Source organism: Eptesicus fuscus, chromosome 24 (genome assembly GCF_027574615.1).
Source record: "Eptesicus fuscus isolate TK198812 chromosome 24, DD_ASM_mEF_20220401, whole genome shotgun sequence".
In the NCBI taxonomy this organism is placed as follows: domain Eukaryota; kingdom Metazoa; phylum Chordata; class Mammalia; order Chiroptera; family Vespertilionidae; genus Eptesicus; species Eptesicus fuscus.
The window spans coordinates 10040014-10067403 of NC_072496.1; the positions used below are offsets into that span (position 1 = coordinate 10040014).

Here is a 27390-nt window from a genome sequence, read left to right on the forward strand (position 1 = left end):
ATAGCTGCTCTATACTACCTGAGTGCTCATTACAGTAAAGGAATGCTCAGGCAGTTAATTACGTAAAACATCATGTATGCGATTACCCGGCATTATTATGCATTTAATAGTTTCATTGATCTGGCAGTGGCTCACTTACTGTATTTAGAGCGATAAACAAGAGATGCTCACCCCCAGATTGAAATGGGTCCAGAAAACAAGTGGGGGATAAACGACACTACGAAGCACCTGTGCCTCAGATCAAATCCTTGAAGACAGAAACTGTCAACCCTCATCACGTACAAAGACACAGCGTGATATCCCAGGGCCATTTCCCCTGCCCCCGTTAATAATGTTTATCAACCAGGAAGCATCAGGAATCACCTGGCCACACAAATGTAAGCAACCACAGTTTTCTATAGCTAAAAGAGTCTGGGTGGCCTGGCCAGTGTTGCTCAGTGGTTGAGCATTGATCCAGGAGCCAAGATTTGATTCATGGTCAGGCCACAGGCCTGGTCAGGTTGCAGGCTTGATCCCCAGTAGAGGGCGTGCAGGAGGCAGCTGATCCGTGATTCTTTCTCATCATTGATGTTTCTCTCCCTCTCCCTTCCTCTCTCTCTAGAAATGAATAAAAACGTATTTTTAAAAGATAAATTAGTCCGGGTAGCTTCACAAGGCGATCAGCAGTGGCCTTGGTGCATAGGGTGTAGTAAAATGTCTCCACAGGGACTTTCTGAGACCTACATGCTTATCACACCCCCAGTCTTGTTAGGGTGCAGGCTCTTATCAGTGTGTTTCTCGTGCTCTCGTTCTGGGCTTTTGTTGCTGAAAATGAATATTCTCCATTTCCCTCCTTTGTTTCAGATGGGGTCAGATGCTTCCATAGGTCTCTCTATGTGTCGGATGGAATGGCCAACCATCCTGGTTTGCCAGAAACTGACCGGTTCCCAGGACACGAGATGTTAGTGACTAAACCAGGACAGTCGACCAACCTAAGGTCATAACAAAATTGATTAAGAGAGAAAAGATCACTGAACTCCAGAACCTGAAAAGCAGTTGGGGGTCTAGGAGGGATCCTTCTTCACTGTCGTTAAGGATGAAATTATGCAGGGTGGGGCAAAAGTAGGTTAACATGGAAAATAATACAGTAATCTATAATAATAAAGGTGTAATATGCTAATTAGTCCGGATGTCCTGGACGAAGCTGGGGCTGCGAGGGCCAAGGCAGGCCACCGCGACTGTGAGGGCCGAGCCCCTTTGCACGAATTTCGTGCACCGGGCCTCTAGTTATTAAATAATAATGCAAAAATAAACTCTGTGTTCTGCATACTGACAACTGCAAACCCTGCATTCATGGTGTGCTTTCCTTTCAATGACTGGCCAGAAATGAGTTGCCAGTCTGTTGTGTACTTATCAAAAATGTCCCTTTTTGGTGTAGTGCACAGCCTTTCACAGAATTGGGAAAGCTTTCTGCTTAGAGAGATGCACTGAGTTGTCCTTTTAGGGAGTGTCCCCAGTCGGCTTAGCTACCCCTTGTCCCCAGTCGGCTTAGCTACCTCTCTTGTCAGCAACTCAAGCACCAGCGTGGTGGGAATTCTTTGCTTCCTCTTCTTTGTGATGGAGTCGGTGGGAACGAGCCTTTAAGACTAAATGCACAAGTTTCTTGTTCAAAGAATCAGAAGCATCCTGTTCTGTAGAAATCTGTTTAATAGATGGACCTCAACACATTTTAAAAGGCATAAAATTGCCCTCACTGGTTTGGCTCAGTGGATAGAGCATTGGCCTGCAGACTGAAGGGTCCTGAATTCCATTCCGGTCCAAGGCACATACTTCAGTTGCAGGCTCGATCCCTGACCCTGGTTGGAGCATGTGTGGGAGGCAACCAATGGATGTGTCTCTCTCACATCCATGTTTCTCTCTGTGTGTGTCTCCCCTCCCTTCCACTCTCTCTAAAAATCAATGGAAAAAGATACTCTGGTGAGGATTAACAAAAAAATAAAAAATAAATAAATAAAAAGGCCTAAAATTATACCCAAGTGTTTATACATACATACATGTACACGCGTGTTTCAATCTTTCAGAGCGTGTGGGTTTGGATTTACAATTCTTTCTTTACAACTAATGATCTCCTTCCGTTAGGTTAACCAGGCAGACATTCAGATATTTCTTATTAAAAGAAAAAATCCTTTCTCTCCCTTCCCCAACTAAGCCAGTGTACCTTAATGCAATGATGATATGTTAGAGCCAACAGTTGTCAAAGCAGCGTATTACTGTGATGCCATAATGACACCCTGTCTCCGCAAAGTAGTCATGTTTGCTCAAATCACACGCTGCACACTGGCTGCCTGACACGGCACTTCACGCGCCCGCGTTCCCTTTCTTCGCTGTCACCGCTCTGACAATAGCAGCTGCTGCCCATTTTGTTCCAAAGCGGTTCCCGTTTTGCCACTTTGGAGGGCGATTAGTTGAAAGCTCTTGTAAAGTAGCTGCTGGGAGTTGTAACTCGGGCTGCGAGGGTACTGCTCGGGTCCTGGGCTCTGTAGCCTGGGCCTCGCTCCTTAGTCTTGGAGAATTACCTGCCCCTCACCCCCCAAAAAAAAAGCATGAAAAGAAAACAAATTAATTAATTAAAGCATTATTATTATTATTTAAAACACAATTATTGAAATCATTAATCTGGTGATTTCAGGAGGTGGAAGATTCTGAATCCAGTGCTCCTAGATTCATTCCCATTATGAATAGGTAAGCGTAGCGATTAGGTGTGGAATCTGGTACCCTTCTGATATTCTGTGATTCAGTGAGGGTGCTAAGGACTCCTCTCTCTCTCTCCTTTCTCTTCTTGTATTTGTAAACTTGCATACAATTTTTGAATATAAATTGACAGTGTGTTTTGGAATTTATGAGGATGGGTACCTTTTTCAGCCCTTAAGGGGGACAAGGAAGAGAAAAAAAAGAGTGACTTGTTTAGTTGTCATTCATTGAGCCTATGAAGGTGTCTGTCACTGACATAGTAAAAGTTTCAAAAATCCTTGTCTCCTGTTACAATCAGGACGACCAAAGAAGACCTGTGCATATGTTTCTTATGAGAATTTTATGCACCATTTTTTACATTGGGTACAAAAGTAGCAAATAAATTTGAATTTCATATGAAATATAGCTGTTTGTGAAGAACTTATATTTTGATAACTGGGATAATATATAAACCAGTGGAATATTCCAGCATTTGACAATTAAAATATTTAATTGTCCCATCTATGCTTAAGTCCCATCTGGGAGATATGGGACCCCCAGACCCATATGCAGGTCTGAGAAAATTCACTGCAGTTCACTCAAGATCACACATTTACCTGGATCTAGCTAGGCTCTGGAAACAATTAAGCTTGCTCGATGATTATAATATAAATTGAATATTCACTTACAGATTATCTTTGATTCTATTCTTTCTCTCTATACAGGCACACATAGACACACCATTAATTAATTTAAAAAAAACATTTTTATGTGGTCCAGCAACCAGGAAGTTTTATTTGCCTGATCTTTAGTGTCTAACACCAAAGATAAAATTTACCTTTTCAGACCCTTAAACAAGGCTAGGCAATGAGTTCCTATGATGAAGCATGGAAATCAGAATTATTTGTGACTTATCTCAAATTGTTGAAAATGCTTTTCAAAGCACTGACATTTTCCTGGTCTTGGGAAGGCTGTAAAACCCCTCAAATATAGTTTCTTATACAGAAACTAAATGTTTGTTGTTGTTTTTTTACATAATTATTTCCCCCCTGGTTTGATTTCAGGGTGTTTGCTGAGAGAAGGTTTTTGAAAAGTCACAGTCTTGTTCCCTTGTGCTACTCATCATTTTATTTTTTTTAAATTGATTTGAGAGAGAAAGAAACATCCATCTGTTATGCCACTTATTTATGTATTTATTGGTTGATTCTTGTATGTGTCCTGACCAGGGATCGAACCCACAACCTTGGTATATTGGGATGATGCTCTAACCAACTAGACTACCCGACCAGGGCTCATCATTTCTCTTAAAATAAAAGCAACTATACTAAGGCTTTAAAATAAATATTTCCCACAGTTTTCAGCACGCAATTTCTATGCATAATTCTTAACTAAATTCAGGTTTTTATTAATCCAATGTGACCTGAAATTTCTGCGGTAACAGCACAATGTGGAATTGGGCTTATTCTCTTTGGCTGCAGATAAAGCCATCATCTTGAAAATGGCTCTTTCTGACAAAAAGGTGTTCTTTTGAAATAAAGTCTTATTCACTACATTCCTCTTAGAGTTAATGCGAATTTTAGTGCCTCTAATTTTAGATTGAAGTGAAGTCTAGAATAAAACCCACCAGCTGACAATTGAATTTATAGATAGTTGTGAATATTTCAGGCTTGAATAATAGAGCTATAGAATCTCAGAGACAGAGAGGGAGAGAATTAAGACCCGCCGTAGTTTTCGCGGATAATGTAATGGTGCCAAGGAAGTGTTCAGTGTAATGAGCTAAGGAGTCATTAGGAGTCAACTGTGTTCTCTTGGAGATTTTGTTTAGGCGTCGCTACCACCCTGGAGAGGGGGCTCAACAGGGACCCCCCCCCAGCCAGTGTGCTGTCCCCTACATCCCCTTTTTGCTCATAGTTGAGCTGAGGATGGAATAGCTCTCCATTTTTAAGAAATCAGTGCACACCTTTAAAATGTCTGTTGGCGTCAAGACATGGCTGCCCTGGGCTTTGGAGTCAGACCTGAGATTGTCTTGGGGATTAAATCTGGTGCTGTTTTGTGAAGTGCTCAGCTAGTGCCTGGCACCTTACAAGCACTTGATACATGGCATCGTGGCTATTATGATTTTAATTGGGCAAAAGGTGTACATGAAGGAGCTTGTTCATGTCTGAAAAGAACCATGGACCACTTAAAATAATTAAAATTAAAGTAATAAATTAAGCCCAGCTGGTGTGGCTCAGTGGTCGAGCATTCACCCATGAACCAGGAGGTCACGTTTCGATTCCCAGTCAGGGCACATGCTTGGGTTGCGTGGAGGAGGCAGCCGATCAATAATTCTCTGTCATCATTGATGTTTCTCTCTCTCTCTCCCTCTCCCTTCCTCTCTGAAATCAATAAAAATATAGTTAAAAAAAAAAAAAAAAGACTTGGTGTTGGCGGGCAGTTTCGAAAGAGTTAATTGTCATAGCTGTGAGAAATTCAGAGCCAGAGAGAGGAAAGGGAACAGCCATGTTTTAATACCCTAATAACTTCTAACTCTGGTCTCAGATCGTAATGTATGTGCGAAGAGTCCAGTAATTATAAGGTAATGAGTGGAGTGTGGTGGGGTAAGTGCTCTAAATTAAAAGGGATTTGCAGGGCTGTTGTAAGTCAGCGCCGACCCGCTTTCTTTCAAACGTTGACTCGAGGAAAAGTGCTTCGCCCCGAGTGCTTGCGGGGAGCCAGGAGAGCGATCTATTAATTACAGCGCTCGTTAACAGTGACGGGCACGGCCGCAGATGCAGGGGGAGCGGGCACCGTGCAGGCTGGTGAGGGGTGAGGGGGCGGTTCTTTCTTCTGGTTCTTGTGAAAGGACAACACAGGCGGGTGGGCAGCAAGCAAGGTCTTTGGGGGGCTTTCTCCCTCCTATTTGCTTTTCTTATGTCCGGATCCTGCTTAACTTTAGGAAGCTGAATACCATGTCCACGGTGCCATATATTGATGAAGAGGCAAACGCTTGCTCTTGAGATGGTCTTCTTGGGACAGTTAACATTTCCTGATAGGAAATTCCATATTTTTGTTCACTTTATTATTATTTTGGTCGTTGTTAATCCTCACCCGAGGATATTTTTCCATTGATTTTTAGAGAGAGTGGAAGGGAAGGGGCAAGACAGAGAGAGAGAAAAAAAAACAAACATCAATGTGAGAGAGACACATCGATTGGTTGCCTCCCGCGTATTCCCCTACTGGGATGGAGCCTGCAACAGAGATATGTGCCCTTGACTGGGAATCAGACCCGTCAGTCTACAGGCCAATGTTCTCTCCACTGAGCCAACCCGGCTAGGGTGTATTTTTGTTCACTTTAAAGTAACGGAACAGTGGGGGAGGGGTGTGGAGGAGAGCATGAAATCTGTGCAGTGATCAAACATGACTGGATTTATAGTGAAGGAGATAATTGCATTCATTTGGCTGCTCCCCCAAATTCTGGCGAGTGACCATTACTCTGTGGGATTCCCATAAATCAACTTTCCACTGGGAAGCAATTATCTAAGTCCCTTTCTCAACTGTCACCTCTTCTTCCTATAGTGGGCTCTCAGAAGGTTCTTAGGGACTTTGCTAAAAGGGGTTTTGCACTATGACTGAGAGGGGAGAAAATAGGACCCATTATATCTTTTCATCTAATTACCTTTTCAGAAACTGAATCGCTTATGGGCCCAGCCAAGGAAGACGGGCAGTGTGTTCCTTCTAGATAAGAGAGTTGGTCGCCATAGATGTCCACATTTGTTTTCAGGAGGTTTCATGTTAAAAGACCAAAAGATGGAGAGAAAAGGGGACCATCACAAATCTTTTTTTTTTTTTCCCCCATCACAAAATATGATACTTTCTTACTTTGCTGAATATAAAGTATCAGATTTATGGACGCGGGCACAGGTATATCATAGGCTCAAATGGCTTTTGCTGATTCATCTTCTCCAACAGTGGCACATCACACACACACACACAAACATATTTATTCATCAGTGCTGGTCATCATTTCACTAACATTTGTGGGCTCCAGGAAGTCAGCCTTAAACATCCGCTAAAATTTTGTACTTGATGTCTTTCTACAATGGTCCATGTCTGTGAAATAGAACCCTTTGAATAAAGAAGCAAAGTGACTGAGGATATATTTCCTATGTGTCTTAGATCCATAAAAAACACAGCTATGCTCATGGAAGAGGGCTGACAAATAGTAATTACAGAGCCACAGACTCATCGCTTCAGTCTTGACAATAAAAGTTTGGTTCTGCTCATAAGAAAACAATTGCAGGATCTGAAAGCGGGAGGGAAAAGTAGTGTGAAAATAGATGCGATTTTAGACATGATGTGGACTGTGCAGGTCACTCCTCTTCCATGGGTACATTTAGAGTCTAGACTCTAGAGAGTTGATTTAGATCTTGTCTGTTGTTCGCCAAGAGAAAGGTACAGTTAAAGGAATTGGACCCGTTAGACCTTTTGTTCATGGGCTGCCTGGCATTGTTATGTAGCCCTGTCATGGCCTTATGCTGATTCCCTTCTTGTAGAACAAGAGGTACTGACTAGAGAATGAATGATGGGAAATCCCTAGGTCTTAGGCAACGCTCTCACAAGGGGCAATGTCTTTAACATTTGAATCCTTTGTTTTTCCTCCTTTTATTCTTCCCTTTCGCTTTCTCTATTTCCTTTTTTACCTTCTCTTGGCTTCTACCTCTTTTGGTGGCTGTGTTTGACTCTCTCTCTCTCCTTCTCTTTCTCCCTCTGTCTGTCTCTCCCTGAATCCCAGGCTTCTCTGCAGAATGTCAAACAAAGATCGACACATTGATTCCAGCTGTTCGTCCTTCATCAAGACGGAACCCTCCAGCCCGGCCTCCCTGACGGACAGCGTCAACCACCACAGCCCAGGTGGCTCCTCGGACGCCAGTGGGAGCTACAGTTCAACCATGAATGGCCACCAGAACGGACTTGACTCGCCGCCTCTCTACCCTTCCGCTCCCATCCTAGGAGGCAGTGGGCCTGTCAGGAAACTGTATGACGACTGCTCCAGCACCATTGTGGAAGACCCCCAGACCAAGTGTGAATACATGCTCAACTCCATGCCCAAGAGACTGTGTTTGGTGTGCGGGGACATCGCCTCTGGGTACCACTATGGGGTCGCGTCGTGTGAAGCCTGCAAGGCGTTCTTTAAGAGGACGATTCAAGGTTAGTTTGGGATCTGGGGATCCCCTACCCTCTTCCAACCTCACGTGATGGTTGGTTGGTTGGTTTCCCTAGTTCTTATCCTCATTCGTCAAGTTTCACTGTCTTAATTCTATCTTATTTTAAAAAAATATGTTTTTATTGATTTCAGAGAGGGAGAGGGAGAGAGAGATAGAAACATCAATGATGAGAGAGAATCATTGATCTGCCTCCTACACACCCCTTACTGGGGATCGAGCCCGCAACTCTGGGCATGTGCCCTGACCAGGAATCAAACCATGATCTCCTGGGTCATAGGCCGACGCTCAGCCAGTGAGCAACACCTGCTGGGCGGGAAACATCACTTTAGCCTATTTATAAAACTGCAAAACTCGGTAATGAAGCACACTTCCGGTCTTTGGGTCCTTACCAGCCATTGCCTGTCCACAGTGTTAGAATACTGAGGACACAGAGTAGCTAAAATTTAAATGTTGGTGATTTGATTTTGTTAACTTGGAATACACAGCTCTGGATCTAGCTACATAAAGATAAGCAAATATTTTGGGATAAATCAACAAATACTGTGTATTCTGACATATGAAGGAAGTTCTCAGTATGAAAAACATTCCCACTTTCTCAGCAAATATGGGATGTTCCCCAAAAATGTATACACACTTTAATATCTGATAGCTCAATTTTGAAAATGAAATGTATTTTAATAAATGCTGCCTTTAATTTTGGGACACCCTATGTTTTCTGAGAACCTACTGTGTGCCAGGCCACTTGCTGGCTGGACTTTTATTTTTTAATGTACATTTTATTACGATGTTGTTTCCTAAGGTTGGTGGGTTGGGGTTAAATTCCTCATACAAATGCCTTGAGAGAAAGCCAGGTATTTTGGGGGGATCGGGGTGGGGGTGGATTAAACGCTTTGGTCCTCAGTATGTTTCCTAAAGATAGAACAAGTATTTGAAACAATTTCCCAAGATTGTTTAAACAAATCAAATAGCTTCGCTATTATTAGCTCTGCAGCAGTTACTGAGCAATCCCTGGGATAAAGCAGCGGGAATTCTGTGCCCGGTTCTTCCTTCGGATGCTGAAACGCGACCAGGAGCCTCGCTGAGCGGGGCTCAGGCTGATCTTGGCATTGATGTATCTGCTCAGCTCCGCTCCATATTGGAGAGAGCAACTTGCAAGGGTTCTGAGCGGGAGACAGAGATGTTACTGTCCAGATTAGTGCTCTGGGCTCGCCCACCTGGCTGTGCTTGGAGCTGGCAGCTGGACGCATTGGGTGAGGCCACGCGGCTAGCTCCCTCGGCAGGCGACCCACCACGGTCCTTACTTAGCCCCAGAGAGGCAGTGAGGCACATAAAGGGATTAAATTGTGAAAGTATAATGTAATAATCAGGGCAATAATTATAAGGAAGATTGGAACAGCCCCTCAATTCTGTGGCCAAACAGTGATGGCATTTGAACTCCAAAGATGTTGAAGATGCCCGAATCTCTCATATCATCATGGGTTATTATTATTTTTTTTAATCCTCACTCAAGGGTATATTCCATTGATTTTTAGAGAGAGTGGAAGAGAGAGGAAAGGACAGAGAGAAACATCGATGTGAGAGAACCATATCGATTGGTTGCCTCCTGCATGGGCCGAAACCAGGGCCCGGGCCAGGGAGGAGCCTGCAACCCAGGAACATGCCCTTGGCCAGAATCAAACCCGGGACCCTTTGGCCCGCAGTCCGACATTCTGTTCACTGAGCCAGACCACCTAGGGCTTATCATGGATTCTCATCCAGATTTTGAAATGGCCATAGAATCCATTGTCAAACCTTCAGGCAGGATTGCAGCCAAACTATCTTTGATGTATCATAGCCTCTCTCTTCTCTCCTTTAAAAAGCTCCAGAGAATGAGACAGGGTTATGCAACATGCCTCTAAGACCGAGTCTTCCCACGCTCCCCCAGCCCTTGTGGCCAGGGCGTTATGTAAGCCGGTTTCTACTCTCATTGACTTGTCCAAGGGGCATGTGCACCCAAAGGCCTTGTCCCAGGGCCTAGTTCCTCCTTAGGGTCTTCATTTCTTGTTGTAACAATTCATTTCTGAGGTTAGTTATACAATATGTAATGCATATACATTTTAAAAGCTGGGGAAAATACTTCTTACATTGAGAGCCAAAAGAACGTATATCCAGAGCGCATCTTGAGAAAAGTAATGGAAATTGTTCTTTTCAAAGCTGAATGTGATATTCTGGTTGTGAAAGGCAATTAATTATAGATTTCAGGGAAAGTCAACCAGAAAGGCACATTTTATTTATTGGCTGTTTTCAAGTTATCATTGGACAACGATTGAATTAGGTCAGCACGTAGCTAGGTAAAAATCAAGGTGCGTTTTTTTGTTTCTTTGCTTTTTCTGTTGACCAAACATTTTTTACAAGACTGACAGTTCTAACCTATCATCTAACAGGGTTACAATAGAGGCAATGATTTCAAGGTTATTTTCCTAGGGTTATTAACTTATTCTGATTTTTTTTTCTAATTCTAGTTTTGGCCTCAATTCATAAATGAGTGGAAATTCTTTTTTTTTTTTTTTTCTTTTTTAAAATCTTCCGGAACCTTGCTATGGAGGCAAAAGAAGAAAAATACCTTTATATCCGAAAAAGTCAATATACATTTCATTATTTAGTACACAAAACCTTAACCTTAAGTTTTTATTTCTATATAAGAATATGGAAATTGCGTGGCTGACATGGCTCCGTGGTTGAACATGGACCTATGAACCAGAAGGTCATGGTTTGATTCCCTGTCAGGGCACATCATTGATGTTTCTCTCTCCCTCTCTCTCTCCCTTCTTCTCTGAAATCAATATAAATATACTTTTTTAAAAAGATTAGGCATTTGCCTGCAAGTCATATGCTAAAGGCTATGGGCATGGCCTGTGGGATTGATGCCCCTGGCCTCTTTTCACCTGAATTGCTGACTCTTTCCTGAACAGGGTGTATTCATGGAGCCTCATTCCTAGATGTTGCCTTTTCTTTGCCATCAGAGCTGATTTGGTCTTAGAATAGAGTGTTTGCAGCACAGAAGGATGTAGGTACTTACACATTGTCTGTTACAGCATAGGAATTTCCCAAGGAAACCTAATAAATTAACTTCTATTTAACTTAGTTTTCAGAGAAAGTAATTAGCCTGGTTTGTACATGGGAGCTTTAAATCTCTAACATGTTCTAAAATTAAAATCCAAAATACAATGGTAATGCCTCAGTTGACTTGAAGAATCTCAGTGATTTATAAGGACAGATGCAGTACTCAATTAAATATTGAGGTAATATTTTCAAAAGAAATATTGTCTAGAATTCATTTGCTTTAACTCAGAGCTTGCTTTAGTTGTAAGTCTGACATTTTCATGTTTTGTTTTTTTTCTGGCATCAGATGCCAGTTATGTCTAGTTTTTTTGAAATGCATTAATGTTGCTAAATTATGAATGAGAACTATTATTCTACTCCTGCTATTTTAACAGCTATCTTCAGTGTTTACTTCAATAGTAAAATTTAGTATTGCAGACTTTCTTTGTTGGCAGAGAATGTACAATATGTGAATGGATGTCTCAGGAAATAGCATCATTTGCAGTTTTATTTTTTAGTTTTAACTTAACAGACCCACTTCTTGGAATCAGTGAGTGTTTTTAAGTAACCACCTTACTGCCTTTTACAATGGCTACACTGTTTTCCATCTTACCAACAGGGGTCCAACTTCTCTGCATCCTCTCTAGTACTTACCGTTCCTATTTTTTTTCTTCCCCTCCTCTCCCTCCTCCTTGTTCTCCTTCTCTTGAGTTTAGTATAATGCCTTTGTTGTACCTGTAATAGATGAAGAGTTTGTTCATTTATCATCACAGTAATGGATCTTTTAGTTTTTAGAATGTGCCACACATGTTGGGCGGTTATTTCTCTGTGCCTGAAAGTTTCACATCTACAAATAATATAATGATGTGATGAGGCCTGTGCTCTGACCTGGCCTCGTATACTTTAAAAGCTTTTGAAGTATCAGATAATTTTAGAATTAATTTTTCTAGTGAGGTTTTTAGACCATGGGCAATTTTTTTTTAATTCAGTTTTTCAACATAGTGATTTATAAGAATGTTCCCAAAGTTATGGTTCAATGGTAGTAAAGGTTTATAAAGAGGAGGTGGACAGAAGTAAGTCTTAACAATATTTTATGTTTTTATAAACCATTTTCAGAAATCTCCTAAATATGAAGTTCGAGAGTTCAACTCTTCAGTAAACCACAGTTTTCTGTCTCAGTTCCCTGGATGTTATCTATTAACCCTCATTTCGCCACTGGATTTTTAGTTGTTAGTTTCAGGGATGGGGAATGTCTGGCCCATGGGACATATAAGGCCCTCGAAATCATGTGCTCTGGCCCTGCCAAGGCATTAGTTAATTAAATGTTTGCCCAAATATAGCAGGCTAATGTTGTAAATTGATCATTTTGTATGGCCCTGGAATGATGTTATAAATATCCAAATGGCCCTTGGAATAAAAGGAATAAACGTACACATGGAAATGTTTTCTATCCAAAGGTAGTGGCTGCATGATACTTAACATTTCTTTCTTTCATCAAGTGTATTTTTTTAACAATCCGCCAACCCCCTTTTTTATAGTCATATGTTTTAAAAGAGATATAAGCAAACTCATATCAGATTGTTCAAAATTTGTAAGCAGGAAGGGAACATTGAAAAGTTGATGTTTAATACTGAGCACAACACATTTTAGGGGAGGGGGGGTGGTTAGGGCTAGCTCAGATATAATGCCTTTCTTGTGACAGATCATCTTTGAGGTCTTTTATGAAGACTCCTGTGACAGGATCCCCACACTATAGGAACTCAAAAATGAAGAAGGCCCTGCCGGTGCGGCTCAGTGGTTGAGCTTCAACCCATGAACCAAGAGGTCTCCGGTTCGATTCCTGGTCAGGGCACATGCCCGAGTTGCAGGCTCAATCCCCAGTAGAGGTGGTGCAGGAGACAGCCAGTCTATGTTTCTCCCTCATTGATGTTTCCATCTCTCCCTCTCCCTTCATCTCTCTCTAAAAAGCAATAAAACATTTTAAAATGCAGGACCACAGTGTCTTTTGCAAGAAGATAGCATCCTGCCAAAGCTAACCACATTGCATTCCTGCGGAACTTGGATGAGAGATCTTTATTTCTCCATCATTTTCAGCAGCGAGTGTGTTTTTCTTATACTCACGATTCTCATTGAAATGCATTTCAGAGCTTGCCTTCCTGGTGGCTGATTATTATTATTTTTTTCTATCATGAACAATAGCTTTATTTTGGGATCTTTAAGTTACTTTGTTTACAGCCTGACACCTGTTGCTTTGGTGACAGGTTTGTTTAGTTTCTGTGCAGTTACCCTGCCACAAACCACGGTGGTGCCGAGATAAGTTGAGGGATTTCTTTTCGAGGTGTTGAGAGATGCCATTCTCTTAAAAGCAACCCTATCCTCTCCCACAGCTGCCCCTGCTCCGTAAGTCTGACAACAGCCAAAGACAATGCCAAGATCCACCCTCACCCTGCTTCGCAGGCATCACAACTTCCTTTCCAACCATCAGCAATAGCAACGGCGGCAGCCACACAAAGCTCCCTCTCAGAAGATAGGAATTCCATTTTCTGTCTCTGTGCCAAGCAACACTCAATTACTTTCAAAAGATTAGAGCCAGGCAGTGTTGCATCATAGTTCAGAGCACGGATTGTATTTATTTTTAAATTTTTTCAATGACAGCGGACATTCCATATTATTTTGTGTTAGTTTCAGGTGTACAGCACAGTGGTTAGACAATCATATACTTTTTAAAAATATATATTTTTTATTGATTTCAGTGAGGAAGGGAGGAGGAGAGATAGAAACATCAATGATGAGAGATAATCCATGATTGGCTGCCTCCTGCACGCCCCCTACTGGGGATCGAGCCCACAACCTGGGCACGTGCCCCTGACCAGAATCAAACCTGGGACCCTTCAGTCCGCAGGCCAAACCAGCTAGGGCGACAATCATATACTTTGCAAAGTGTTCCCCCTGGTATTTCTAGTACCCACCTGGCACCATACGTAGTTATGACAGTATTATTGACGATCTTCTCTAGGCTGTACTTTACCAATCCCCATGATTGTTTTGTAAGTACAGATTTGTACTACTAACCCCTTCACCTTTGACACCCAACCCCCAGTGCCCCTCCCCTCTGGCAAGTATCAGTCAAGAGCACAGACTTGGCATCCAGTGTGACTGGGTTCAAATCCTGGCTCAGGCACTTGCTAACCATGTGATGCTGGGTGAGTTACCTCTTGTCTTGGTGCCTTAATTCTCTCATCTGCAGAATGGGGGTTCAGCGATGTGAAGTACATGGACGAATGCCTGGCACTGTTAATGTTATTCTAGGTATTGACAAGTAAGTTTTAATGGGGGCATTTAAGGAGTATTATACTGGATCTCAGGGTATTTGAGTTTTAGTCTTTCCTGCAATTAACTAGCCCATATCTTTGTAAAGATGGTCAGGTGTAAGTGAGTACGTATTCGTCCATGTGCCTATGTGGTCTGCAAAAAACCAAGGGGCGGAACCAACTGGAATGTAGGATCTCTTTGAAGCTTAATATCTTATAAATCTGTGTTGCTTTTTGCCAAATGATACACCATTGGTGGATTGTTTTGAGTTTTATTGTGTGTAATTGACTATGCTTAATTTTTTTAAAAATTAATAATTTGTGGTAGCCCTAGCTGGTTTGGCTCAGTGGATAGAGTGTCAGCCTGCAGACCCTTCAGTTCCATTCCAGGCAAGGGTATGTACCTTGGTTGCAGGTTCCATCCCTGGCCCTGGTCGGGACACATGTGGGAGGCAACCAATCAGTATGTTTCTCTCATATCAATGTTTCTCTCTTTCTCTGTCTCTCCCCATTTTTTCCACTTTCTCTAAAAATAAGTGGGAAAATATCCTTGGGTGAGGATTACCCCCCCCAATAAAAAGCACTCAACTTACATGCACATTGTAATCCCAGCTATAGAGAATATTGTTTTGTATGTGTGTGTTTTTAATTTATTTTTTTTTAATTTAAATTCTTTATTGTTTAAACTATTACATATGTCTTCTTTTCCCCTCATTGATCTCTCCCCAGCCGTTCCCACCCCCCATGTGTGTGTTGTTGTTTTTTAAATTTCCAGTGGTATGAGCAGAAAGTAGCTAGAAACAAAGCATTGAAAACAAGAAAGAGAAGGAGAGAAGGGGAAGAGATCTCTGTGTGGAAAAGCCTTCACTCCCATAGACAGAGGGCGTTTGTCCTTTTTTTGGATTCGGGCGTTTAAAACAAAAGTACGACCGATTATTGCAATGCTCGGTAATTGTGTACTCAGGCAAATCCCATTATTTTTAAATCACTTACTGTTGGAAAACAATTGGATAATCCCCACTTGGAATGCCCTGCGGGTCATCGCCACCCCCTTGGTTCTGTTAATAAAATTAAAACAATTGGGGGAGATACAGGGCTGCTTTCAAATGGGCGTTATAATTGTGATGTCTGCACCTGGGAACCAGGGGTACCTCCCAGGAACCACAGCAGGCCTTAGGTGTGAGCCATGGGAGTCGGGAGACCAGACTTGACATATACTTTTATTTTGAGATGCCAGGCTAATTTACATCCCTCCGCCCTTTCCCTGCCAAACTGTAAAAGTCCATTAAGTGACTGAAAGGAAGTCACAAATTACTCACCGGCACTCCGGGCTGGGGTTTTGCATCCACCCTGTTATTCCCCCCGCCAGCTAGCTTCGAGATTCTGTTAGGCAGTAAGTGAGAAAATTATGCTGCAGCACACTAATTGTACAAAAGAGTCTGAAATAAGGAATCAGGGCCCAGGACTTTCTGAGACGTCGCCAGGAGATATGTTATACCTGGCTCCATCATTCTTGTCAACTGGCTTTAAAGCCCACAGCTTCCAGGCCTGGCCAGTCTGGCTCAGTGGATAGAGCGTTGGCCTGGGGACTGAAGAGCCCCAGGTTCGATTGTGGTCAAGGGCAGGTACATTGGTTGCAAGCTCCTTTCCGGCCCGAACCCTGGACAGGGCACATGCAGGAGGTAACCAATCTATGTGTTTCTCTCACATTGATGTTTCTCTTTGTCTTTCCCTCTCTCTTCTACTCTTTCTAAAATCAGTGGAAAAATATCCTCCAGTGAGGATTAAAAACGAACAAAAAACCCCTACAGCTTCCAGGTTGAATGGCTTCCTCTCAGCACAGCTCACTCCCCCAGCTCCTAACAAAACTGGGAAAATCCCCCTCCTGTCATCAGGAGCTGCCCAGTTGGGTCCCTGGTGCCATTGGACCAATACGTCCGACATCAGAGCAAGCAATAACGTAAGACATCTCCGTGGTGAAATGAGAAGCCCGGGCAGTGAACAGTGACTTCTGCCTCATCCTGAGTGTCTGTCCAGGGTTAGCATTGCAGGCGCCCACAGTTGCCCTTGAAAATATTGTCGTCTCGTTTTCCCTTTCATGAACCGAAGAAAACAAGTGCCCTGTGGAGATTGTGGCTCTTCCGGGAGCCGTGTCTTTGAGCCATTACCAAAATACTGTAGATGGGACATGGTTACCCAGGGGCGTGGGACAGCACTTTTTTTTTTTTTTTTTGGATAAATGCTTTCTTTATTGAGTAGTAAAAGCACCAGGGAAGGGTTTTCAAGGGCAGCAGCTCTGTAGACTCTCAGATGCATCAAAGACTTGGTTGGGTGGTGATCATAGCCAACAACAAGGAACCGAGCAACTCAATGGGAGGGCTCGGACATGAGAGAGGTTTTCCTCCAGCAAGTAAGTTCCTTAGCATGACGCTGCTTTGTTTTTCTCGAGATGTAAACCAAGGTGTTACTTAGTGAAATCAAGGTTATCATCCATGTATGTGAAGACATTTATTGAAACAGGACACAGGGCTGAAGGATACCTGGTCTCATCGTAAACAATATCTATGCATTTAAGCTGAAACTATATGTTTTTTGTTTTGGAAAACTATATGTTTTGGAAAACTATATTCACAGTGAAATTCTGTTTTTTCTTAATATATTTTTATTTATTTCAGAGAGGAAGGGAGAAGGATAGAGAGATAGAAACATTAATGATGAGAGAGAATCATTGGTCCTCTGCCCGCTGCGTGCCCCACACTCGGGATTGAGCCCACAACCTGAGATATGTGACCAGAAATCAAAGTGTGACCTCCAGGTTCATAGGTTGAAGCTCAACCACCGAACACTCTTGTGGCTATTCTGTTGTTTGAAGAAATTTTAAATTCTTTACACAGTTATGCATAGATTAAGCTACTATTGTTGAATCACTCCTAATTATAGTCTCCAATGTGGCTACAATTCTGACAGTACCTTAAAAATATTATAATTAGATAGAAATTAAATAACTGATTCTCTCTATATTCTATATTTTCATTTTATTTTTATTCTATTCTTATTGAGATGCATTTTTATTTCCTTTAAAGCCTCTTACATTCTTTCCTTTTTACCTTTTCCTCCCCAGAAGTTATATTCTATTGTTTTTCATTTCTTGATAATATCTCCCTGTTTTGCTCTGCATTTCCATCTTTGCCAAAGCTACTTTTCAAGTTTTTGATAATTAACTCAGTTCTTTGCTACTTTTTCTGATTTGGAGGATGGTTTTTCCTAGTGTCCTTAAAATTGCTTCCTAATAGGATAGCCCACTCACTTGACCTTGTGGACATGACTGTATTACAACACAGTAATTGCTGTTCATCAAAATGACCTTGAGATTTCATGAAAATATTAAGTTGTTCTGAGAGTATTACTTTGCTTATGTACTAGCTTTCCATGGAAGACTGGAGACCCAGTGCAAGAAATTTGTGCACTGGTAGGGTCCTTAGTGGCTGCAGGCTGCCGACCTGGACCTCCCTCCCTTCCCCCGGCCGGCCCCGCCCCCTGGTTGAACTCCAGAAGGACCTCCTGGTCAAGGGGACAATTTGCATACTACGCTTTTATTATATAGGATTTCTTTGCTGCCCAAGAAAAGGTCTTTGCCTCCAGGACCTTACCCTCAAATGGGTAATATGCATGGGAAAAGGTGTAACAAGATATGGCATGCCTTGCTATGACGCAGGTACCTAAGGAGATATGAGAACCAAGAAATCATTTTCTGCTAGGCTGGGCTGAGCCACTTTCATGAATGATTTGGCTGGGATTTGAGTTGAACATTGAGACTTGGAAGTAATTTTAAGAAAAGAGGGGCACAGATAGATCATTCTCAGAGGGAAGCCTGAAGGATGCAGCCAAGAAGAATCAATCTCAGTGGCTGCATCACAAAGTTCATGTGAGGTGATCATGGTCATATTCCTGGGAAAGCCCATGAGCATCCCATGGTGGGGGGGCTTCGTTAGCGAGTCTAACATTGTATATTTAATCTCGGAGACCCTAGGAATCTGTGGACTTTGAAAAAAAAAGTAGGGTGGTGACTGATCAAAGCAGTCATCGGAAGAGGCATAGGATGGAGGCATGCGGCCTGGATTAGATGGGGACTGGATGGAGGCAACATGCCCAGCTTGCAGATAGCTGCCATAGTCCAGGTGTGAGCTCACGCAGGCCCGATTTAGGTTCCGGTCAGAAGTCTGCTATTGTGAAGGATGAGGGTATACTTTTCAAAGCGGAAGAGGAACTAGTTTGAAAGGAAAGGTGATTCTTTGGAGAGTTGGGGTGGGAAGCGGATGTTGGATCATCTCAGGAGAAGTTGCCAGCACTGGGTTGAGAGTGTGGGCCTAGTGCTCACACCTGCATACTGGACCATGAGCCAAGTTTGCCTTCGCCCTGACTTTCCAGACGTAGGAAAGTGAAGAAATGCTGCTTGGAAAACTATTTTTTTTATTTTAATTTTCTCTCTCACTAGTCATTGTCTTCCTAAGGAAGCAGGGACCTGGGTTTCTTTTTATTTATTTTATTTATTAAACGTTTTTATTGATTTCAGAGAGGAAGGGAGAGGGAGAGAGATAGAAACATCAGTGATGAGAGAGAATCATTGATCGGCTGCTGGCTGCCTTTTGCCCACTCCTCACTGGGGATTGAGCCCATACATAGCCTGGGCATGTGCCCTGACCGGGAATCAAACCAGCAACCTCCTGGTATATGAGTCGACGCTCAACCAACCAAGCCACACTGGCTCTGGGTTTCTTTTCAAATAAGGATAGGGAGGGCCATGTAGATGGAAGGTTCTGGTAGTAACTCCTCAGAAATTACTAGCAACACTCTCTTGATGTCAAATAAATTTTCGGTGATGGTTAAAGAAACTCTGCACTGAAAAATGGTTTATCTACAGTTCATATTCTCAGTCCCTTTGTTTTCAGACATGACCCAGACAGTCTGGTTGCTTTGACTTGGTTTTCTGTGACTATAGCATCAGTAATGTCTTCAAAGAAGGTGATGGGTGTGTTTCTGTGGACACAATTAGTATTACTCTTACTATTTAACCTCTTCTGTTAAAAAGTAGTTGCATTTATTATTATAAATACCCTGTATTGGACCCTAATTTAGCCAAACTATTTGGATGGGCTTATCTCAAGCTATAATACACAACCCCCCCTTTTTTAAGTCATGCGTACTGAGCCAATTTTCAGTGGTTCTAAGTGGCGAGGTCTTCCTTCCTGAGGAATTAGCGGTAGCTGAGGATTTGCGTCTGTACCACCTTGCAATCCACTAATGTGATATTTACTGAGGAGGCATCAGTCTGGAGAAAGGTAGTCAATATAAATCAGTGTTGACAAAGTGTGATTAACTCTGAAATATTTCATCAATGCCGAGGTCCCAGGCAGCCTCTATGCTAATTACTAGTCTCTGTGCCTACTTTCTGGGGACTCGGACAGACCCTGGGCACAGCAGACACGGAGCAGCAAAATTGCAATTATGCTCAGACCGTCTCTGATGACAATTTATGCATTTGGTGTGATGACCTCCCCCTTCCCAAGAGGGCAATAAACAGGATGCATTTTCATTAAGATACTAATGCACTTAATCACCAGGGGAAAGGGTTAGGAAGGAGTGGGAGATCTTCCAGGGCTGTGGGATGGAGCTGATGGGGAGAGAGGCTTTATTCTAAAGGCAGCTTCTTCGCAAAGCTGGAGGCAGGCCCAGGGCGCCTCCCACACGTCAATTCCAGATGCAGTTTGGATCTTCTCCTGGCTACATACCATTTCAAATGTGTCAGTACTACCACTAAATGTAAACTCGGATGATAAAAACAGTTTCACCTCAGTTTATTCTTACCCATAACACTTTCATGGGGCTGGGGGTTTGTATCTCCTTCTGCAAGTGGTGTAACAAGGGTGATGAGGATGGTGATGATGAAGATGAGGATCACTGTTTATCAATAGCGAAGTATTTACCAAGCATTGAGTTGTTTTGTGAGACTGTGGTTCAGGTTACAGCAAGAATCAGGGAACTTCAGGCATGGCCGCCCTGTAGGAACTTCCCGCAAAGTCCCAAATGAGCCCGCCAATTATTGTCCATAATGAAGTTTGTCAAAAAGGCAATATGGCTGCCTGGCCAATGTGGTTCAGTGGTTGCATGTCAGCCTAGGAAGTAAGAGGTTGCCAATTCCATTCCCGCTCTGGACACATACCTGGGTTGAGGCTCCATCCCCAGTAGGGAGTGTACACGAGGCAGCCAATCAATGATGTTTCTCATTGATGTTTCTATCTCTCTCCCTCTCCCTTCCACTCTATCTAAAAATCAATAAAAACATATTTTTAAAAAAGACAATATGCCTGATGCATCCCAACATTAGTCACACAAAGAAACCCAGGCTCAGCTAAAGACCATGGAAGCATGCCCCAGGGACACCCATAGTTTGGTGAAGGCCTAGGAAGGTGGAGAAAGGGATGGGTGGATGGAGGTGGGCAAAGGGTGGGGAAAAGGCAACAACTGCAATGATGTCAGCATTAAATTTTTTTCTTTTATTGATTAAGGTATTACCTTACCTTCCATTGCCCCCCCCACCCTCCCACTCATGCCCTCACCCCCCCCGCCCCTGGTGTCTGTGTCCATTGGTTAAGCTTACATGTATGCATACAAGTTCTTTGTTGATCTCTCCCTTACCCCGATCCTCCCCTACCTTCCCTCTGAGGTTTGATGGTCTGATCGATGCTTTTCTGTCTCTGATCTGTTTTTGTTCATCAGTTTATTTGGAAGCATTAAAATCCTATCTAATAAAAGAGTAATATGCAAATTGACCATCACTCTAAGACACAAGATGGCTGCCCCCATGTGGACACAAGATGGCCACCACAAGATAGCCAGCAGGGGAGGGCAGTTGTGGGCAGTTAGGGATGACCAGGCCAGCAGAGTAGGGCAGATGGGGGTGACCAGGACGGCAGAGGAGGGCAGTTGGGGAGACCAGGCTAGCAGGGGAGGTCAGTTTGGGGGACCAGGCCTGCAGGGGAGGGCAGTTTGGGGGGACCAGGCCAGCAGGAGAGGGAAGTTGGGGGCAACCAGGCCTGCTGGGGAGGATAGTTAGGGATGACCAGAATGGCAGGGGAGGGCAGTTAGGGGTGACCAGGCCAGCAGGAGAGGGCAGTTAGAGACAATCGAGCCAGCCGGGGAGCAATTAGGCATTGATCAAGCTGGCAGGGGAGTGGTTAGGGGGTGATCAGGCTGGCAGGCAGAAGCGGTTAGGGACAATCAGGCAGAGGCAGGCAAATGGTTGGGAGCCAGCAGTCCTGGATTGTGAGAGGGATGTCCAACTGCCCGTTTAGGCCCAGTGGGATCGGGCCTAAACGTGCAGTCAGACATCCCTCAAGAGGTCCCAGATTGGAGAGGGTGCAGGCTGGGCTGAGAGACACCCCTCCCCATGCACGAATTTTGTGCACCGGGCCTCTAGTTTTTTAATAAAGAAAGAGAACCAGGCTTGAGGATACAAGAAGATAGTTGTGATGCTTGAGGTTTTATAGAAATAATCTGCTTCAAAATGTCTTTGGATCCTGAGATCCCGGAAGACTGGGTCTTGGCCCGTGTGAGCTCAGCATCAAGTGAAAGGCTCATTCTGAACAGGAGTTTTTGAAGAGCTTCACCAGATATCTTCTCAGTGTTCAATGTGTCTTCAGTGGTTGCCCCAGAGCATCCAGCCTCATGACACTTGTCACAGCCTCGTGCCTGTTATTTATTTAATTCTGCGGGGAGGGGACAGGAGTCATCCACTGCCTTTGAGATGCTCACATTTCCTGGGTCTTGCCCATCTGACGGCTTGTTTCCTCCTGACCCTGTGTTTCAGGTAACATAGAATACAGCTGTCCTGCTACGAACGAATGCGAAATCACGAAGCGCCGGCGTAAATCCTGCCAAGCTTGCCGCTTCATGAAGTGTTTGAAAGTGGGCATGCTGAAGGAAGGTAAGGCCCCTGGGCGGTAGCCCTGCGCTTCAGGCTGGGAATGGGAGGTGGGGGGTGCGGGGGGAGGACACAAGGAATTGTCACAGTGCGAGAGAAACCAGGAAAAGATGGGGTCACAGTAAGTGCGCCGAATCTGAGGGCGGAATGCCTCTTCTTTATCTGACCTCTCTGATACCTCGTGGCTAGCTGCTGACATCGACAGGAAGGGGCAAGGTAGGATGTACCTGTGGTTTGGCTCAACCCACCAGGTAGGTTTGGGCAATTCTGGTTTTCTTCATCCTTATAATTTCCAGAGGGCGGAAGATGGAGAGCAACCAGGAGGCGACTCTTTATTATCTTTCTGCATTTCTTCTCTTTATCAGGTTCACAGAGATTTTCCCCATTTTTATTGAGCTAGAATTGACAGAGTATATATTTAATGTGCCTAAGTTGCTGTTTGGATATACATGTATTTTGTAAAATAATTGCTACCATGTAGCTAATTAACATATCCATCATTTCATGTAGCTTCCATGTTCTTCTTGCTTAATTAATCTTAGATTTAAAGCACAGTTTATTGTCTTCTAGTCTTATCTTTTGGATTGATTTTCCATTATAAAGAACTTGCAGTCATGACATTAACAGTGTTGCTCTCAGTTGGGGATAATAGCAACATACACAAGATAATAACCGTGCATGTGTACTCTGTGCTGAACACACTGACTAAGCTCACACAGCCAGGAACTGGAAGCAAATGGTCAGATTCTAGAATTCTCTCAACTCTCACCCATATCGAAGGTCCTGAAATATTTGTGTATCTCAGCATGTCTGTGAAACTAACATTCTAGCTCAGAGAAAATTTGTGTTTTTTTTTTTTTTTTTAATTTGAAAACCCTAGATTTAGCTGTGTGTGGGTGTTTTTTTTTAATGTATCTTTGTGCATATGGGTGCCTTTATAAATGTGCATGTTACATGCTGCCTTTGAGTTACACTGTCTCCTTTTCTTCAGAAAATTTGCCAGAATTTAAACTAAATATGATAACTTTATAAGGAACACAGTGAAAGTGTGGTCATTGACATTTGAGAGAAAATGAGGTAAAGTAAATATTTAAATGTATAGCTTCTGCAAAGTCATAGACTCTGCCTCCTTAGGGTTGGCTCTGTGAGTTTGTCTGTTGTGCCGTTAATGGCGATCACTGGCTTTTTAACCTCTGCATTTAAAGATCCAAGCATGTTCCCCAAGAACGAACCAGAGCTTCACTCAGCCTCACTTTTCCTGATTTGTTCTTATTCCAAGATGTTTACCATGAGCAGTGTGATAGGACGATGAGTGGATCGGGTCATATGTGGGGGTGTGGAAATCACGCTCTGCTTCCCTGCGGCTTGTCCACTGAGAACGAACTCCTTCCTTGATAGGAACAAAAAAAGACTTAATGAAGAGTCGGGAGCTGAGAAGTCATTATTTTCAAAGAGCAAGTCAACTTTTAAAAGTGTTATGAAAGTAATACATGAATCAACAACTTTTGAGTTGATGTGTCCTAGATACTGATTTTATTTTCAAAATCTGGAGAGTGCTGGGATATGCCTCCATTTCCAGATGGATAGAAATGTTCTCATCAGTTTGATCTTACTGCTGTAATTTACATGACTATGTGTCCTTCCAGGTTTAAGAAGGAAATAGAAAACAATATTTTCCCCTGAATACTTTTACCCTCTTGTGGTTTTTTAAAAAGGAGCCATCTTGAAAGGTGTTTAGAGTGACTCAAGAGCTGTGAACTGCGTCTAATTAAATGTTGTTGGTGAAAGGCGATGGGTGCGGTGCTTACCTAATATCCACGCCTCTTCACATGCTCTGATCGAGCCTGTAGAGGGTCTATTTTCAAGGAAATTGCTGCTGTGGCTGATATACTCATGTAATAATTCATTTTCCTCTACCCCCTTATGCCTACTTTGATGGGCAAATACCAGTTCTCTTAGGCCCTTCCCCCAAAGAGAAAGGATGGAATGGTTATGAGCAAATATGGAACACTCTTTTATTTTTGCACTTGAAAAAAAAATGCAGTGACAAGCGGCATTCCCTCCAGCATATAAATGCACAATTCCATGTGGCCATCGCCTTGGCTCCAGACCGGCCTTCTCCGCCTGGAGAGAATGAGCCCGTCTTAAGTGTGTCTTTATGGATGGAGAGGGAGTTGAGTCCCAGGCAGTGTGTCAGGGATCAGGATGTAGTAAATCTATTCAAATGTAAACCTGTTCAATTCAATTACCAGCCCCTAATAAAATTTGCTGCTACAACCCCCGTGTTGACCACGGCGGTCCACGCAGGCTGGTGGCTCAGCAGGTCTGGAATTTGACAGACACAATCTATTTAAACAAAAAACAACAACATTAGTCCTCAAATCTGAAATGAAATCAGGTTTCAACAGCTTTGATGGGGACCTTCTTTCCTTGAACAGGTATTTTCTTGAGTCAACTAGCCAAATGCATCTTAGCTAACGCCTGCCTGAGGGAAATGAACTTTTTTCTGAAGGGCGATTTACAGAAAAATGAGACTTTCTTTAAAAATAATAATCATTTATTGATTGCCATTTCCTTTTTTTTTGTTGTTGTTGTTAATCCTCACCAGATGATATTTTTCCATTGATTTTTAGAGAGAGGGAAAGATAGAAATATCCATGTGAGAGAAACACATGGATTGGTTGCCTCCTGCAGGAGCCTGGGGCCAGGGCCCAGGCCGGGGAGGAGCCTGCAACTGAGGTACGTGCCTTTGACCAGAATCGAACCTGGGACCCTTCAGTCCTCAGGCCGAAACTATCCACTGAGCCAAACCAGCTAGGGCTTGATCACCATTTCTGCTAAAGACCTGGGGTGCAAAAGGGAAGTGATGGCTCGGTGGGTGACCAATTCCAGTTATATTATATGCCTTCTCACGAGCCAGCACCAGAATAGTATCTGAATGAATGACATTTGATTTTATGGTTAGAATTTTTGAATGAAAAAACTGTTATTAGTTGAAGTCAATGAAGCAGACGTGTGGAGAAACAACAAAAGACCGCAAGATAACAAAATTCCAAGAAGTACACTTGAAAAATGATAGTTTCTTCAAATCTGAGTGGTTACACCATTCCGCTTCCTGAAGAATTCTCCTTTGCTGGTAAGCCTCAGGAATGATGGGCCGGCATGGTGTTTGCGGCATCGTCCCATACTGTATGTCAGAGAAAGCCCATCTGTCACAAGATATCTGGTCTCCACATTCGCCTTTCATTTTTTGCAGGTGTTGTGTATTTGAAGGGGGAAAACAAGACCTCCTCAAGGTGCACCCATAAATCTGGCCAAGATTTATTTTTATTCTGATCCTTCTCCTTGGTTACTTAACGATGACTGCAGGGCCTACGCGTTCAGTTTGCTCTCTGTCGGTGGCAAACAGAGACAGTTTATGAAAGCAGTAATTATTTTACTTAGGTAGAGAATTCTCTGATCAAAGGATGAAGGGCGTTTTGTTGTTTATTGCTGTGATGGGTTTCACCTTGGCAACTCAATTACTAATTTTTATTTTTGGACTCTTGCAAATGAGAGCAAGACACCCCCTTTATGCACAGTATGGTATGCCTGCGTATCAAAGTGCGGAGGACCAATTTAGCTGTATCATGGGGGGAAAGTGGGCATTTATACTTTGCCTTAAAATAAGGGGGAGGGGGAGATTCCTTAACCTTTCTTTGTTAAATTTATTTTATTTTGTTATTTTTTGGTAATCCTCACCCTAGTATATTTTTCCATTGATTACTTCTAGAGAGAGTGGATAGGAGGGTGAGAGACAGAGAGAAACATCAATGTGAGAGGGAGAAACATCAATTGGTTGCCTCCCGCATGGGTCCTGGGGATCGAGCCTGCAACTGAGGAATATGCCCTTGACCGGAATCAAATCCGGGACCCTTCAGTCCTCGGGCTGATGCTCTATCCACTGAGCCAAACCAGCTAGGGCTTAACCTTTCTAATCTTCAGTGTCATCATCAGTAAAATGATGGTAGCAATAATAGTGTTTGCAAATAAAGTGTGTCTAGTAAGACACTATAGGTTAAGTGCTCGCTGCCCAATGTGGCCCAAAGTAAGGATCAATCAGATCAACATCAGCTGTTGTTGCTGGACACAGTCAGGGTCAAGTTTTAGACTCAAGTCCTGGCACAATATTTCTGGACTGTACGATGGTACCAAAAGGACATGCACCGCGTAGGAAACCTGCTTCAGGTTTTGAATGTTGATCTTTTTCCAGGCGAGCAATGGGCAGTAGGGTGCTTTCTCATGATGCTGGGCAGCGGCCCTGAGCTTAACTCCCGGGCAGCCCTGTGATCACGAGGGTCAACCAGGACACCCTCCAGTGTAGCCAGTGTGTTAGGTGATTCTGCCCAGAGGGACTAATGGAAGTGTGTGTCAGGTGGGCTAGGCCAGGCTCCGATGTTCAGTCGGTTAGATTGTTACTTTCAAGTTCACCTGGGTTTATCAGGAGGCCGTCACATCCTACGTGGAGGAGCATCCTTAGTGCATGAGATAGCATGGCTTTATTCATGTCGCTGCTATGACATCTCCCCAATCAGTTGTCTCAAACCCCCAGGACATAAAGAAAAAATTATCCCAGAACTGTTTTTGCTGCCTTCACAGCTTGCGTCTTGATTTATAGATGGCAGCGGGGACTCCCAGGCCTCTGGGTTCACCCTTATCAGCAGGCCAGCAAAGAGCAACTCCCCTGTCTAATTGCCCTTCTGTTTATAGCTTCCATTTTAATAAAATGTTCATTTAAAGGGTGTAGCATTTTCCAGGTAGGTAAAAAAAAAAAGTGAAGCAACTCCAATCATTTAGTAGCAAGCAGCTGTGTTTTTGCTTACTTAAAGAACCTGCTTTAGCAAATGCATCCGAACAAAATCTCTTTTGTACAAATTCCTGAAGAAGACATTGCCAAGGTGAATTTTTTTTTTCTCCCCCTGAAGTCTAATATCATTATGTTGCCAAGTCGAAAACAGAAATTATCGGTAGGGAAATTCGGGTTCTCAACGCCTTCAAAAAGGAGAACAAAGAGAAGGAGGAAGCTTTAATGGTATTCAAGGAAAATATTTCTGTGTTAGAT

General features: G+C 43.1%; 1 protein-coding gene across 3 annotated transcripts in view; it reads left to right on the forward strand.

Moving 5' to 3' along the window:
- Positions 1-27390, forward strand: part of ESRRG (estrogen related receptor gamma) — a 164755-nt gene that overhangs the window by 29390 nt on the left and 107975 nt on the right. For 2 of the 3 annotated variants that reach the window (XM_054713130.1, XM_008149827.3), the window contains exons 2-3: positions 7484-7899; positions 22176-22292. In XM_054713130.1, the coding sequence (XP_054569105.1) occupies positions 7484-7899; positions 22176-22292 (533 nt within the window). Of the gene's footprint in view, positions 1-7483; positions 7900-22175; positions 22293-27390 lie in introns of those variants that run through there. The other variant, XM_054713131.1, reaches the window with a different exon arrangement.